The following is a 14,910-nucleotide window of genomic DNA, read 5'->3' on the forward strand; positions in this document are numbered from 1 at the left end:
CGGTCTATGGAGGACAGCACCAAGCAAGAGACTTCTGCCCAGGCACTGGGGAGCACCAGCTCAGGGAAAATCTCCATAGGCACATACAACCTGCTCTGCAGACAGGACAAGCTCCTACAAAGGTTTCAACCCAAGCCCTGGGTGTTAAGGGAAAGACACACTCCAAAAAGCCCCCTTTACGTCATGCTTCTGCCCCCACTTCCAGCTGGTACTCTCCACTCTGGGTTTTCCCTAACCCTGCCTGGGTAAAGAGCAGGACTGAGGCTTGGGGCCATCTACTGGCTGCACTTAGTGTCAGCTACAAAGCTCAGCCGCAGGCGTTGAGCATTGATTACCGTTGTCTAATGCCATGAAGGGTTTATAATCCTATTAGCTAAACAGCCTTCCAAACAGCACTGGGACGGGGGCTGAGTGACGGAGGTCATGCAAGTAGCACAAGATGCCCAAGCCACAGAACCAGAAGCATTTGCTTTTCCAAGCCTGGGTGAAGTCTCTAAGGTGGAACGCATCCCAGGGTCTTTTGTAACCTCAAGAAGCAAGGCCTCTCCTCAGACACATTTCCAGGCCTTCGGATCACTCCCCGCCAACAGCCCAGGCCACTTTTGGCACATGCCAGGCCCAGGGAATGTATGCTTCAAAAGGTTGCAAGACAGTTAGTCATTAAAGAGGTACAGTGCACCTTGGGGATAAATGATTATGCGATTTCAAGCGTGGAGCACAACCTTGTAGAGGGTAGCACCTCTAGCACCTCCTGCTTCTTAGCAGTCTGCAGCCATTTCCTAGTGCTGCAGCCTTGTGCTCTCCCACAGGGATTCAGTATACACCAGCCCCTGATTCTTGGAGCACCTTTTGCTATCCCCAGGGATAAAGCTACTGCCACATGACACCAAACCCAAACAGTGGCCCTAACTGTGTGAGCAAGGCTCTAGGCTCGAGTACAGGCAACTCGCATACACATGATTTGGGAGGACTGGGCTCTTGGTCGTGCAGTGGAACCATCCTGGTTCACCCAGTGCCGAAACGCAGCCACCTCGCAGAGACTCGAGAACTGCCGACATACTTGCTCCATCTGAAAATGCCGATTTGACTAAGACTCAGTCATTTCACAGGACAGTATACGTTGCATTAATGCTTCCGACAGGAAATAGAAGTGCTTTAATAAGAGAGAAAAAGATATATATTCCAGAGCATTTTATTTTGCAAATGAAAATTCCAGACCTAAGTTTTCCTCCCAAGCTGGGACAAAGCCAGATGTCAAAGTCTGGAGATTTCACGTAGGCCAACTCCAAACGAGAGGGGACTATGGACAGATAAAGCCACTGCCTCTGCTGCTGAACCCAAAAAAAAGAACTGGAGGGACCAGGATGTTGGGACCCTGCTTCCAAGCCAATTAACAAATAGGGTTGCTAGGTAAAAGGCAACGCTTGAGATTTGGCTAACGCACTGGGGCGAATGCCCAGCTCCTCCACAAGCTGCCATCTGAAGACGTTTTAGTAGCTGCTGGAAATCAGCAAGTGAGATGGATGCATTTTCCCAGCAGCAGCGGTCCTCCAGGCATCACACCTTCCCTTTTGGACCGCACTGCCAGAAGCGGCGAGCGCTCCCTGCCGAACCCCCACAGCCGCTTTCAGGCCTCAACAGCACAATGATGGAGACCAGAAGGTTCAGGGCCCGAGGAGGAGGGATTTTAGGCTCACTTGGACCGAAACACACATTTTCCTCAATGGAAATAAACACGTCCACCCTCTGGAAAGCATCCACTGGATTTTTTCCCCTTTAGTTATTCACTTCCTCTGGGAAAAAGCCATGCTGAATACTTTCCAGCGTGCATTATGAATACAGAGTAGGTTGGTCTTCCTACGCCCCGCAGAGACGCCGGAGGACTCGGCATTCCAATCATTCCTGCTAGCGCCTGATGGAGCGAGGGACCAGGCACAGTCCACCTCCATCCTTTGCATTTCAACCTGCTCTACGGATCCAGGGCTGTGCCATGGCAGGCAGTGCACGTGGCCGTCAAGGCCCATGAGCAAGAAGCCCCCAGACCAATCAGGTCTCTGGCCATTCCTGGGCCCCGAGCCCGATCACCTCCTCTCCCTGCCAGTGCCCTGACGGGGACTGAGATCCACAGGAACTGGGTTAAACCCAAGCGCTGCACAGCCCAGCCTTATTATTTCTCTGCCATGGAGGACAGCGCAGCTGCCAGGAACTTCTTCCTCGTCGCTATGGAAATGATGAGGGGGTGTTTTTTGAGGTCTGCTGGGACTTTCAATTCCTGCCAAGCAAAACAGGCCCCTCCGAGCCGAATGCGGCTCTGAAGCACTTGCCCGAGCAAGACGGACCAAAACAGGGTCACGTTCTCCGCAGCTCCCAGGGCTGGAAGGGGAGAACACAGCTCTCAAGCCACTCTGATGTGGGGCTTCACACCTGCTGGGGTATGGAGGCCACCCAAGAGGCTGCTGCAGAGGCGGGCTCCCTGCTCGCCGGGACTTTTAAACTGAGCTGACATTCACCCCATCTTCCGGCTGATGGCATTTGCTGATCTGCACTCTCTTCCGCTTCTTTTGTAACGTGCCCTTGGCCAAGACAAGCACAGCCTTGCCCGGTCATGCCACATGAAGGTGGTCCCTTCATGCTCTCACAGCTGCAAGGCCACAGTTCTGTTCACAGCCCCCTCTCTTCCAGCCCCCAGGTCCCCAAGCTCTCCCAGTGCAGCTCAGGAGAGGTAACTTGTGCAGCATACTTCAGACCTTTTCCTGCTTGCCTGCAGGAGCCAGGAAAGAAGAAATGTTTATTCCTCTCAAATGTTTTATTGGCTTTTATTCCCCCCGGTCTCTCTTTGAAGCATTAGACATCAGCCACAGCTATGGCTGGGGGTTTTGACTTGAGTACATTGATGCTTCTGCCAGGAAGTTGGCCAGAGGGTCCTCTTGCCAAGCTGATGACCAATATTCATGAAGGAGGGTACAGTCCTCTTCTTAGGATCCTCTGAGCATATATTAACCAACTATAGCTCCCCATTGACATGGCAAGGCACTGACTGCGGCATGCTGTAGGGTGTTCTTGATGACCAGTTTGGTGCCTGGTGTGTGAAGGTTTGAAGTGATGATTTTTAGGAATCTTTGACAAATGGCTGCCAGACAGCAAGTGGACTAGATGTCACAGTCCAGGAAGTCCCTTGTACCGTGATGTTCCCAACACCGACCTGCTGCTTCCCGCACCCCTGCTACACCCCCCCTGCACCCCTTACACAGTGCTCTGCCAATGCTCCTCAGAGTCAACCCAGAGCATTCCCATTTCTTCCAGGGTTAGGAGCCCTGCCAAGGGATCTCAGTTCCTGCTGCTATTCCAGCCCTGGGACTCCCTTCTCTACAGGCCTGCCGAGGCACCTCTGTCCTCACGTTTAACACCTCCTCTGTCCCGGGCCTGAGCACTGACTGTCAAACATAGCTTTTTCCTAGAGGAACTAGACAGAGGCCAAGGGGTCAGCCAAATTCCTGTTCACTCATAATTCAGAGCCTTGTTTCCAGGGGCGATGGTGTTACCTGCTGCGTCAGAGCAAATCCTTTGGATAGGCTATTTCCTGCTCTTGGGGAAGGAGACAGCTCTTGTCACGCCAGCCTCTAACCAGTTCACAACAGTGGGTTCACTCCCAAATTACGGTCACTGTTATTTACACGGGCACAGACTCCTGCCAGCACTCCTCACTGTGGCAAGGGGAAGATGGAAGCCAGGGCCCGCAGGCGCAGCACCCACTGTATGGGGGCTGCCAATGCTCACAGCCTCCTGCCACTGCAAGGAACAGGCAACAGGGAATCTCCCAAGAGAGGGGGGCAGCAAAGCCAAGTGCCCAACACAAGGGTCCTACATGATCCCCCCACTCACACAGGAGCCCAGAATTTCCCTCCAGGGTCTATCCCAGCCCTACCCATTCTCTTTTTGCACGATGGCTTGGCAACTTTCTTTTGCATCAGCTGCAGCCTTGCAGAGTTTGCTCCTTGCCTCCAAGATGGGCAGATGTTTAGTTGAGGTGAAGGGAATGGGGGCACTTGGATGAAGGGAGATAAAGGAACCATTGGGGTTGGGAGAAACCAGTGTGTGCTCCCATTGCCAAGACAAGCCCGGCTTTCACAGAACTTTGCATATCAAGCAAGGGGTAACACTAGCTGGGTTTTGACCATGACTGGAGCTGAGAGCTTGGCACACCTGCACATCCCGAGTCCTGACACAGAAGAGGAGCGATTTCTGGGCAGTCCTCTCCAGACTTACCCAGTGAGGCCAGACAGTGTTAACTATCAGCTGCAATGTGGCCCTTGCTTCTCCCCTCCTCCTTCTCTAGGAAAGGTGGTAAAGGTTGCTATCCACATTGGGGTAGACAGTTTAATAAAAACATAGCCCACTTTGCTGTCCTTCCCTTGGCAACCAACATCTATCTTCTAAGACAAATATTGGCCAACCTAAGGCTCTGTGGTTGTAGGACTAGCATAGCTCTCTCCAGCTCAGCTTGGCAAGTTCAACCATGTCCCAAGGAGACAAGCAAGAGGAGGCACTGGGGAACATCAGTCTGTCAAGGGGCCTCCAGGATAGTTGAACTCTCCCTGTCCCTTCCAAGCCTCCAGAGAGGAGGAGCTTTGCTCCAAAAGTTTGTGATCCAGTGACATGCAGTCACCAAGCATCCCTTGACATCAGCTTGTATCTCCAAACATTTTCTTTGACCAGTGTCCAAAACATGCAACACAGGGAAACAAAAAGGAAGACGAGATACAGAACACTGGATAAGGAGAAAGCCAACGCCAGAGATGTTAAAAGGCTAGCTCCTAAAGGCAACATGCATCCTTTGCACAATGAAGACATCAGCATCCCAGACTGCTTTATGAGCCAATGGAGCCTGTAGAAGTTATTCAAATACCAGTGCAGATCCCCAGGCAGCAGCATCATATCAGCAGTTGCAGCACAGGCTTGATAAACCAGCCATCAATACAGACTGGAACTGGACCAGTTCAATCCTGGCTAGCCTGTCCACTAGCACCATGCCAATGATGGCTCAAAGGCAGCAGCAAGGACTGAGGAATGTTACCACCCAAAATGGATATAGCTGTTGGGTGATAGGATCCTTTAATGGCCAGCAGCTGTTTATCCTCACAGCGGCCTCTGTTGAAAGTCAACCACGTATGTGTGTGTGCATGAATGAGTACGTGGGCACATTTGTGCTTGACATCCTCCTCATAGCTTGAGGAGCCTCTTCATCCTGAGATTGAGTCACTTTTTAGGTTAGATCAATTTTCTTCCAGGCAATACCATCTAGTGACCCCAGAAGACCTGGTTTTCAATCCCAGCTCTTCCACTAACCTGCTCCGAGACTTTAGACACACCACTAAACCCTTGTGACTCAGCTTCCTTTCCCCACTCCTGTGCTTCTTCTACTCAGACTGCAAGCTTCTTGAGGCATGGACCGGTTCCCACTATGCATCCATGCAATGCCCAAGACAGTAGGGCCACAGCGTCAACTAAGATCTTTACCCAATGCCACAATCCAGTCGTCATCACCAGGGAACCCTAATCTCTGTCTCTCTTACAGTCACCTGGATTAACCTCTGGGTCTCTAACATGAGCTCTTCTCTCCACACAAACAAGAGCACGATAGTGTCCAAGGCTAATACCCCATAACAGCTTTTGATGATGACGGCAAATGAACACAGCATTGTAAAGAAGAGACACCCCTGCAGCACAGTCATCTCCAGTCAACGTGCAATTGTCTGTGTGCATGTGACATACACACAAGAGCACCATTATTTTTAACAGGGAGTTCCATTCATCCTCTCTATAATTAGCCCAGGTGATCATGAGGACACCACATCCGTTTGCTCTGGGTGTCAGAAGGACCCAAGGGAATATCCTCACTCTTGCCTGTTCCATTTTCATCCATTTACAGGTTCTAACTACACCTGTAGTCACAGCAAGGGACTAAAAGCCACGACTTGTAGGTCTCCTCATTTCTACAGCTGTCCCATTGTCTGAGCTTGCCTGTGCCTCAGTTTATCACCTATAAAACGTGGACAACAAAACGAAGGAGATACATTTATCTATTGCATGGGGGATCGTTATAAGGAAGAGGATAGAGGAGGGAGATTGTTTCAATGGGCTTTGAACATCCACGTTGGAAGCAAACGCTCTTGGGAAAAGTGGCTTTGTAATGAGATGTCATGAGCCCTTGGGGCTGTCCCTTTTGTACTGATTTTGACTATCCTAAATTCCTGTGCGTGTAACAGGGTTTGTCCCATTGGTCGGCAGCTTCATTATATTCTACGTGAACACTTGAGGCAGGGAAAAACAAAATTAAACCAAGACAAAAGTAATGAAAAGGTCTCTCATTACTGAACTAAGACACCTGGGGCAGGAATTTCCTGGCTAAATTCTGACTCCATTGGGTCTGGCCTGCATTCCTCCTTTCTCTCACACACATCTGGGGTGCCAGCATGCCAGCTCAACTCCAATGTAGGTCAATGTTGGACCTTAAACACCTACTTAAATCATCCTTGGAGTTTAAAGCTGGAAGCAGAATTCTTATTCATTTCCTGCCCTGAACTTCCACACTGCTTAGGCACTCAGTGGTTACCAGGTCACACCTGAGAGGCTGCTGCACTGTTGTGCTGGGCTGAGCAATTCCTGTGCCTGCTGTACTGAGCTCTCAGTGGCATTTTGGTATGAAAGGTACTAAGGACCAGACTGCAAACCTATTCAATTGACTTTATGAAGAAAGGTCATTATGCCCATTTTCCAGGTGGGGAGATTGAGGTACAGAGCCATCGAGCATGACATTCTTCAGTTCACATGGCAGATCAGTGGCAAGACTGAGAATATAACTTGTATCTGCAAAGGAAAAGCCACGGGCAAGGAAACCTCCTGCCTCACTCAATAAATACAGCCTTGTATTAGTTATTACCCTCCGAGAAGCTATGGGTCACTGTTCCCATTGTGCCTCCAGTAAATACTTAGGCTGAGTTTCCCGCAAGAGGAGAACAAATAACTCCCGAGCATAACTGAATTTGAAATAAGATGCTAGTAAACAAACCCGAACGGCAGATGTGCCAATGCAGACCACAGCTCATCACAGAGAGCCATCCTGGCGAGCCCAGATGGGCATCTCAACACATCACTGAGGATATGGCCAGACATACATACGCTCATCACCTCCACCTGCGACAAGGCAAGTCTCCTGTTCAAGGAGCAAGGAATTAAAGAGAGAGAAGCAGTTTCCTGAGCCCCCCCACCAAAACCAGGCTTCGCCTCTGGATAGACTGAGGCTTTCCAGATGCCATCAGGGCAGAGACCAGGGTCCACCAAGCTCAGCTCCAGCCTTCCTGGATGATCAGGAGACAGGAGCAGCTGGTGTTCAGTAAAGAAACCAAGGGTGCCACCTGCTGGATAGTCAGGCTCATTAACGGGATAAATGGGGTCCGTCAGACTTTGTGGGTCATTCATGGAGACGAGGCATACCTTCTCATGTTACCTCTTGCCTTTCAGATAGTAGTGGAGAAGAGGGGGCAGGTTTGGGTCTAAGAGGGTTGCATGATCCAGCCCCTACCATGGTAGTTATATCACCATCCAGAGAAAAATCAGCTTGGGCCAGAACAACTGTACATAATATTGCAAGAGGCAAAGCCTTGAGCGATGGGGGGGCTTGATCCGCTCGTACAAACCCTAAGCTTTCAAAGGATCAGGAGCCAGAAGTTGTCACAGGAATACTACACCGCACCCAGAGGAGCCCTCTTTGCCCTCTGACACATTCATACAACATCAGTGCAGAGAAAAAAGCACCCCACTGAGTCACCTGGACTATTCCCATCTGTCTAGAGTCCTTCCACGTACCACACCTGCTTAGCCTGGGGAAATCGCCATGCAAGGTGGGACTGATAAATAACTGTTCATCTGTTTGCTGCTAGACACTACTTTTGGGTCCCGTTTTTTCTCCTCCTCTAATCCTGCAGAGAGATTTCAGGAGTGGGGGACACAACGCCCAAAGAGGGGTGAGGCTTATGAAGAGATTTCCCAGGGTTCATTACCCCTGTGCAAGGCCAAGGGAGCAGAGCGGACTGGGGAAACGGTGCCAGCTCCCATTCAGCCACAGCCATGCACAAAGGTGTCTGTAGCCAGACCAGCTCCAAGAGGGCAGGCAAGTCCTGGGGCATCATGTGCAAGCATACATTTTACACCCCGCTTCCAGAGAAATCACCTTTGGCTTATTTCAGTTGCCTTGCACTCTCAGTGAACTACACTGTAGACTTGTGGCACCTTTCCAAACCCCTGCTCTCACTTCCCTCAGCTCATTAGCAACTCCAGTTTTATAAGTGGCTTGAATTCAGGTGAATTCAATTGCTCCGCGCACAGTCTGGAAAGCATGCTGGTGTCCCCTCGGTGAAATGCTACTATAAAGATCGGAAGGTAGTGGAAGCCCAACTAGAGCCTATAGGCAATGCATACTTCTTTACAATTACTATACAGGGCTGGGAATGCTTCTACCTGACTATATTCAAATGCCACACTGCCAGGTGTTAATGCAAGGAGCACTGGAGAATAACTCTGAATAATAGCAAGAAACACAAACCCAAAGATGCCGGGAAGGCCACAGCTTTATGATGCACCCCCAAGGGGACCTTGCAGAGGAAACGGAGACAAAACCCAAGTAGGTTACAGTTCATTAGCAAATCAACCGTCACCATAGCCACAGCACAGACTGACACCGCAGCCTTCAAGATTTGCTGTCTCCCTCCAGCTGAGGGGTAAGTCAGTGATAAAGAGGCACTGTGGTCCCTGACCCGTACACTTAGGCTTGAAGGTGACAGTGCCAGATGTACCAGCTGAGCCTAGCTGGGAAAGATTATTTCCCTGCCTGCTTCTTCCATGACTATGCCAGCGGTCTCGTGTATAGCAAGCACCCACTGCCAGAGCACTCCCCAAACCATCTGAAGGCCAAGTTCTGGGATCCAAGTCACTTCAGGCTCAGTTTGCAAGTTCAGACCAAAACTAAAAGGCACCGAAGGAAATTGGCCTGAGACTACTGTGGTTATCAGTGGCTCATCCTGTTCCTAGCAGTCAGCACAATCATCGCTCTCCTCCCTCAAAAAGCCCATAAAATGCAGCCATCAAAGCAGATGCAGCCAACGTTTCGTCTCCTGACCGAAGGGTTTTGCATAGTGAATTGCTGGACTGGGACAAGGGCAGGTGTCACACTGCAAAGGGCAGCATCATTTTCAAACCCAACCTCCGTTCTGAACATTTTCTTCTGCCGAGCGTCGTGCCAACCACCACCCACGAGCAGACCCGAGAGAAAGAAAAGATTCTTCCCTCGTTGCTCAGGTTATTTACTTCGGGAACGTGACAGCACTCAGTCAGCGCTGCCTGTTGTTTGTGTGGGACTCGCACCTAGCAACCGGGGAGAGAGAGACGTTTCAGAGGCAGGAAAACGCAGCTCGACAGACGCAGGAATTGGCAGGGTGGGGCCCGGGGAGCGCCTGCGGGGCTCAAAACTATGTGCTTTCAGCTGGGATTTGGAAATCGGCTAGTTGTGTCCCTCTTCAACAGCAAGGAAGTTTCGGTCTCGCAAGGGGATGTGACCTTTAGATTAGATCAAGTGACCAGTTTTGAGTCTTGGATGGTGTCACCCGATAGGCCACTTACTGTGGATCAGCTTAGAAACAAGCTGCATGCCTCAGTTTACCCGCATCAGGAAGAGTTAATATGCAGTGCCTCCCTCCAAAAAAATACACAAGCTGTTTGTAAGGCTTTGAGGTCTAAATTGCTTAACAGCTATTCAATAGCTTAATGCCTGCAGCTCGGGTCTTGTGCCAAAGCCAGCACTGGACGTACACTTCTTACAGTGCCTTTGTATCAGAGGGTCTCATGGTGGTTGGCTCATTTGGGCCCAGACTCAGCAGGGAGGGGAGTATTAAGATACCCATTTCCCAGATAGGGAAAGAGAGGCATCCAGCACTCTGCCCAGGTTCAAGATGACAGCCAGCCCTCACCTGAGCTGCATACAAGGCACAGATTCCCAGCTCAGACAAGCTCCTAGAAAGGCAGCCACAGTCCAGGGGCACATGGGCCAGCCCTCGCTCACACCTGTCACCCCTACCCTGTCATACTCTACAGCACTCCAGCATTTCGGCACTCAGCCCCCAACTCCACTGCACACGGAGGAGCTGAAACCAGCAGCATGTCTAGCAGCTCTCCATAAGAAGGACACAAATTACTGCATAACTGGAACCACCAAGACAGCAAGGGAAGGGGACAGGCGCTGGGTCCTGACTTTCTGGGGGATTTCTCTCCTTTCCAGCCACACATGGGCGAGAGGAGAATCACGCTCTTGCATGCAAGGAGGTGTCAGGTCAGGCGTCCATCCAAATGCTCAAGTTCTTGGGGATTAGTCAGTGAGTGGAGAGGGTCAAAGGAAAAAGCCAGTTGATAACTAAGGCCAGTCCTGTGCCCTCCCTCCCTGAACTTGCTTACCCCAGAAATACCACCGCTGGAGTTGAGGGCCTGCGATTCTGTTTGGTTCATGCCCTTTTTTACCTTGATCAGGCCCCACAAAAGTGTGCTGGGAGGTGAAGAGCACTTAGGACTCGTGGAGTTCACAACGGGGGGTAGGCACCTCCACACAGCCTTTGGCCCTAGGTGTTTCCCACGTCACTCCAAGACACCAGGGAGCTGGGGTTTGGCAGTCCGGGATCTGGCTGGCCACGGACCAGCCACTCAGCCCCGCAATGGCCAGCGCACCTCGCGTGTGCATAGACCTTGTCCCAAGCTTTGACTGGTGCCTTCACCTTCCAGCCACCCACCTGCTTCAGCAACCGCAGGGCCCTTTGTTCTTTCACACAGAGCCCAGCAGCTGCAGCCCCTGGCTCCGAAGTCCCCTGGGAAGGTGACTCCCTCTTACTCAGCACACGTGCCAAGCTCCAACTCACAATTACTTGTCACTGTGTCAACAGTGCAAGCCAAACCTCCTCTGCTTACTATCCCCGGTGCAGATCCCAACACAGGGGCTGGAGAATCACAACACACTCATCTTTTACAACCGGGTCCAACCCAGGTCTGCCGAAAACCCCGGTTATGGAGGCAGAGTCGTTTGCCTGCTTTGGCTGCGAGCTGCTATGGACAGGCAGCCTAACGAGCACGTCAGCCTGCCGTAAGTAAGCATGAAACATTTCCTCCGAGTCAGAGCATGAGGCAAGACAGTTTGGGGACAACTCAGGCTCGTGTCACGCCGCTTAGATTTGACGCAGGGTTTCCGACGAGCCTGGGGACAGCATCGGCACGGATTCAGGGAGCCCTTCTCCCCCACCCCAGCAATGCCCTCTCTTGCAACAGCAGCCAGGGCCAGGAGATAGGAATCCAGCATGCAACGCTCACCTGGGTGTCAATCATCATCATCATCTCCCACTCATAGCATCTGTGGGGTCCAGCCGAGAAAGGGGTGGAGGGGTTTAATCCGAGCGGACGGACGCAGGTGCAGGGGAGGGGGGTGGCCCAGTGCCCCTCACCCCACAGCCATGGCTGGGAAGGCAGGAAGGGCTCTCCTCCCCAGATGCCTTGTCAGGGCAGGCAGGTTGCAAGCCTGGATGCCGGGCGGGGGGCTGCCGCGGTCACCTCGCCCGCAGCCCGGGAGGAGCCCGGCTGTCCCCTCCGCATTGTCTGCCGGCTGCCGTGCACCTAGCGAGGCTGCCAGCCGCCGCCTCCTCCTCCTCCTCCTGCCGCTGCTGCGGGGAGATCCATGGCGAGGAGCCGGCGGGCGCGTGTGTGCGCGGGGAGGAGCGAGGGCAGAGCCGGTGCACCCGCGGGGCGGAGCGGAGAGAAGCGGAGCGCAGCGCGGGTGACTCACGCCGGGCAGGTGCGGGCACCCGCCCTCTGCAAGCAGCCCCCTCCGCGCCAGGAGCAGGCTCAGCCGAGCCAGCAGCTCCCATTCAAGACGGATCACGGGAGCTTGGAGGGCACGGCACCCGGGCTTTGCCTGGCTGGGCTCAACACGTCTGTATTCACGTGGCCACCCCCCTCTCCCCAGACAAAGACACCTGGGTTTCCATCTCGCCTGCCTGCCTGCAGCGGTGGCCTTCGGCTCCTTGGGGCCCTGCGCAAGAGAGGCACTTGGGGCCCCTCAGAGGCTTAACTTTGATGACCTATACGCAAGTCCAACATTTTCCGTTTCAATCTCGCCGTGCCCCTTAAACTGCAAGGGAAGTATCTTAATACAATATTGATCATCCAATTCTCGAGTGCAATTCATTTTTATTACCACTGCAGTGGAGAATATCGGGGGCCCCTAAAGTGTGGGGTCCTGGACGGTCGCTTGGTTTGCTGTCCCCTAAGGCCGCTACTGATCATGGGAGCTTTGAGGGCATCTCACGCTGGCTGGGGAAAGAGTCAGCACATCTGTATTCACGTGGCCACCCAGCACATCTGTATTTGCATGGCCACCCCGCACATCTGTATTCGCGTGGCCACCCTGCTTGCCCCAGGCAAAGCCACGGGGGTTTACATCTCCCCTGCTGGGTTTAAGAAACTACTGGAGCCAGGGCAGGTTGGTCCTGGGGTCTGTAGCTCCCAGCCGCTCTCCAGCATTAGTCACAGGCAAAGCAGATGGATTCGGTGGCTAAGGGAAGCGCTGTCACACCCTAGCACTTGCGGAGACACAAATATGCGCAGATGTCACTTGTGCTGTGTGCATTACTCACTGGCCTGCAACCCAAGGCGGGCGGTTTGTGCACCGCTGGAGATATCATTAGTTTATTAGGGGTATTAATTATTTAGTAGTAGCTGTCCCTGGGTGGCTCCTTCCATCACAGCTCCAGAAAGATAACAGAAAGGGGCTGCTGCTTGCTGGAGGCCACGTCAGCCAGAGATTTAGAAACAGCAGGGGCACTGCCCTGAATTACCGGTGTACTAACATTACCACCACGACCCCATTATAGGGGTCCAGCTTTGTGGTTACAGCTAGCCCCTGGCAGCACTTAGTGGCTAAGGATGACAGCAAAAGCCCCTGACATCTCTCAGGATTGTGCACTCATCTGATGAAGCGGAGCGGAGATTAGGCCATCAAGCCAGGAGGAGAGGCAGCATCTGATGTTGCCTCCACTCTTCCAACCAGCCCCCCAGGCTGTAGGGTGAATACTATTGCCCTAGATGTACAGAGCTCCATATGCTCGCAGGTACTTAAGGTCACACTCCTGTCTCTTACAGACCTAGAAGAGGTGAGTCCCAACCAAGCTAACCACCATGAGCGGGGTCCCTGGCAGCAGACCCAGGAGACGGGAAACATTTTGCAGGGATTCTTGCACACAAGAGCTATTTTGGATTCTGCAAGTGGGAGGAGAGCAGTGGGGTAGAGGGGACAGGGTCATTTACAGAGGAAGGCGCCTACTGAGAAGACCGAAGCCAGCAACATCCCAGCAGGACATATCTAATTAGTCAAGCCCAGAACCATGTGGCATCGTGACTGCAGGGCTACTGCACAAATGACATCCACCCCCGACTGTTTCATCTCTATTCAAACAGACACCTGAAACTGAAGCATGGAGGAAGCCAACGAAGGAAAAGCTGCTGGAAATCTCCATGCACGATCAATTTGCTCAAGCGCTGAGCTTTTGCTACTGGAAAGAGCTGAGCGGAGCAGGGTTTCCATGGAAACAGAGAGGCTGCTTTTTAAAGGAGAGCAGCCCCAGCGCTTGCAGTTCATATTTCTGAAGGCGGTGACATGTGCCATTTCAGAGTGATGCTGAGGTGGAGCCAAGGAGAGAGGGCTGCCTGAGTCTGTGTGTGGGCACCGCTAGCTGCTTCTCCAGCAGACAGCTGGGGGCAGGTTCTTGGCTCAGAGAGGAGCGGCAGGACTGGGCTAGTTCAGTTCCCCACTGGCCTTTGGACCAGCACAGCAAGGCTCAAGCATATAGCCTGGTTCCAAGTTGGAAGGCACTGGCCTGACAGCACCGGGCTCTGAAGTCCTTTCAATATGCAGACCTCACCCCTGGTCCTCGGCTCTAAGCAGGAGCTGCCTCCTTGGCCAGCCTCTAGAGACGTAGCAGTGACCTGGCCACTAGGAAGCAGATCTTGCAGAGACTTCCAAGAAACTTTAAGAACGGCTCTCAGTTACTACCGACTTGGGCTAGATTTAAACCAATGACATATATAAACATGAACCATCACCTTCAACTGTTCGATAGCATAACAGAATTTCCTTTAGTCTCCTAGCTAATTGAACCTCAGCCTTTATATACTGGTTATGTGGTCAGAGCACTTTGCAAAATGTTAATTCACCTTCCCAGTTTTCCTCTGAGGTAGGGAATGGTAGCCCACGTTTGGGGTTAGTCTCAGTTTACAGATGGGGGAAGCAGAAGAGGAAAGATTAAATGACTTGCCCAAAACCACAGTAGGAGTCAGTGGCAGAGTGAGGATCGGGTCGTAGATGAGTCCACTGCACCATGTACTCTCTTGTAGCTCCTTCTCCTGCAGCAGTACACGGATATTCATGGTTTGGTGTAAGCAGAGGGGACCGTCAATGGTCAAGAAGCATCCTGGAGAAAGGAAACTATCTTGTAATTGCTCTCAGTGGCACTAGATGTTGCTCCAGAGCAGCAGTCTAATTATAGTGTCACAGCCGCACAATGGAAAAACTGCATATTTCAAAAGGTTTCGGGGGGGTTGGAACTTAGCTGTAAAATTTGCTTGGGGCAAAACTTGCTACAGAAGCCCAGGATGGAATCCTCTTTAAAAGTTATTTATTGTCATTTGATTTAAAATTAGCTAAGTGTGGAAGAGGGGAAAAAATGAAGATTCCTGCTTTAAAACTGCCTGGCTTTTGCAGTCACATAACTTCAAACTGGTTTTGCTTGTAACAGAGACTTTCGGTGGCTCCTTGTTTCATCTCAG

The 14,910-nt window shown here is 52.0% G+C and overlaps 1 protein-coding gene across 1 annotated transcript in view; it reads right to left on the bottom strand.

Moving 5' to 3' along the window:
* RALGDS (ral guanine nucleotide dissociation stimulator) overlaps nucleotides 1-11,701 on the bottom strand; it is a 97,868-nt gene extending 86,167 nt beyond the window's left edge. The window contains exon 1 of the mRNA XM_019475766.2: nucleotides 11,404-11,701. Coding sequence (XP_019331311.1) covers nucleotides 11,404-11,427 — 24 coding nt within the window. The 5' untranslated portion in view covers nucleotides 11,428-11,701. The remainder of the gene's footprint in view (nucleotides 1-11,403) is intronic.
* Nucleotides 11,702-14,910: the final 3,209 nt, after the last annotated feature.

This window comes from Alligator mississippiensis, chromosome 12 (genome assembly GCF_030867095.1).
Source record: "Alligator mississippiensis isolate rAllMis1 chromosome 12, rAllMis1, whole genome shotgun sequence".
In the NCBI taxonomy this organism is placed as follows: domain Eukaryota; kingdom Metazoa; phylum Chordata; order Crocodylia; family Alligatoridae; genus Alligator; species Alligator mississippiensis.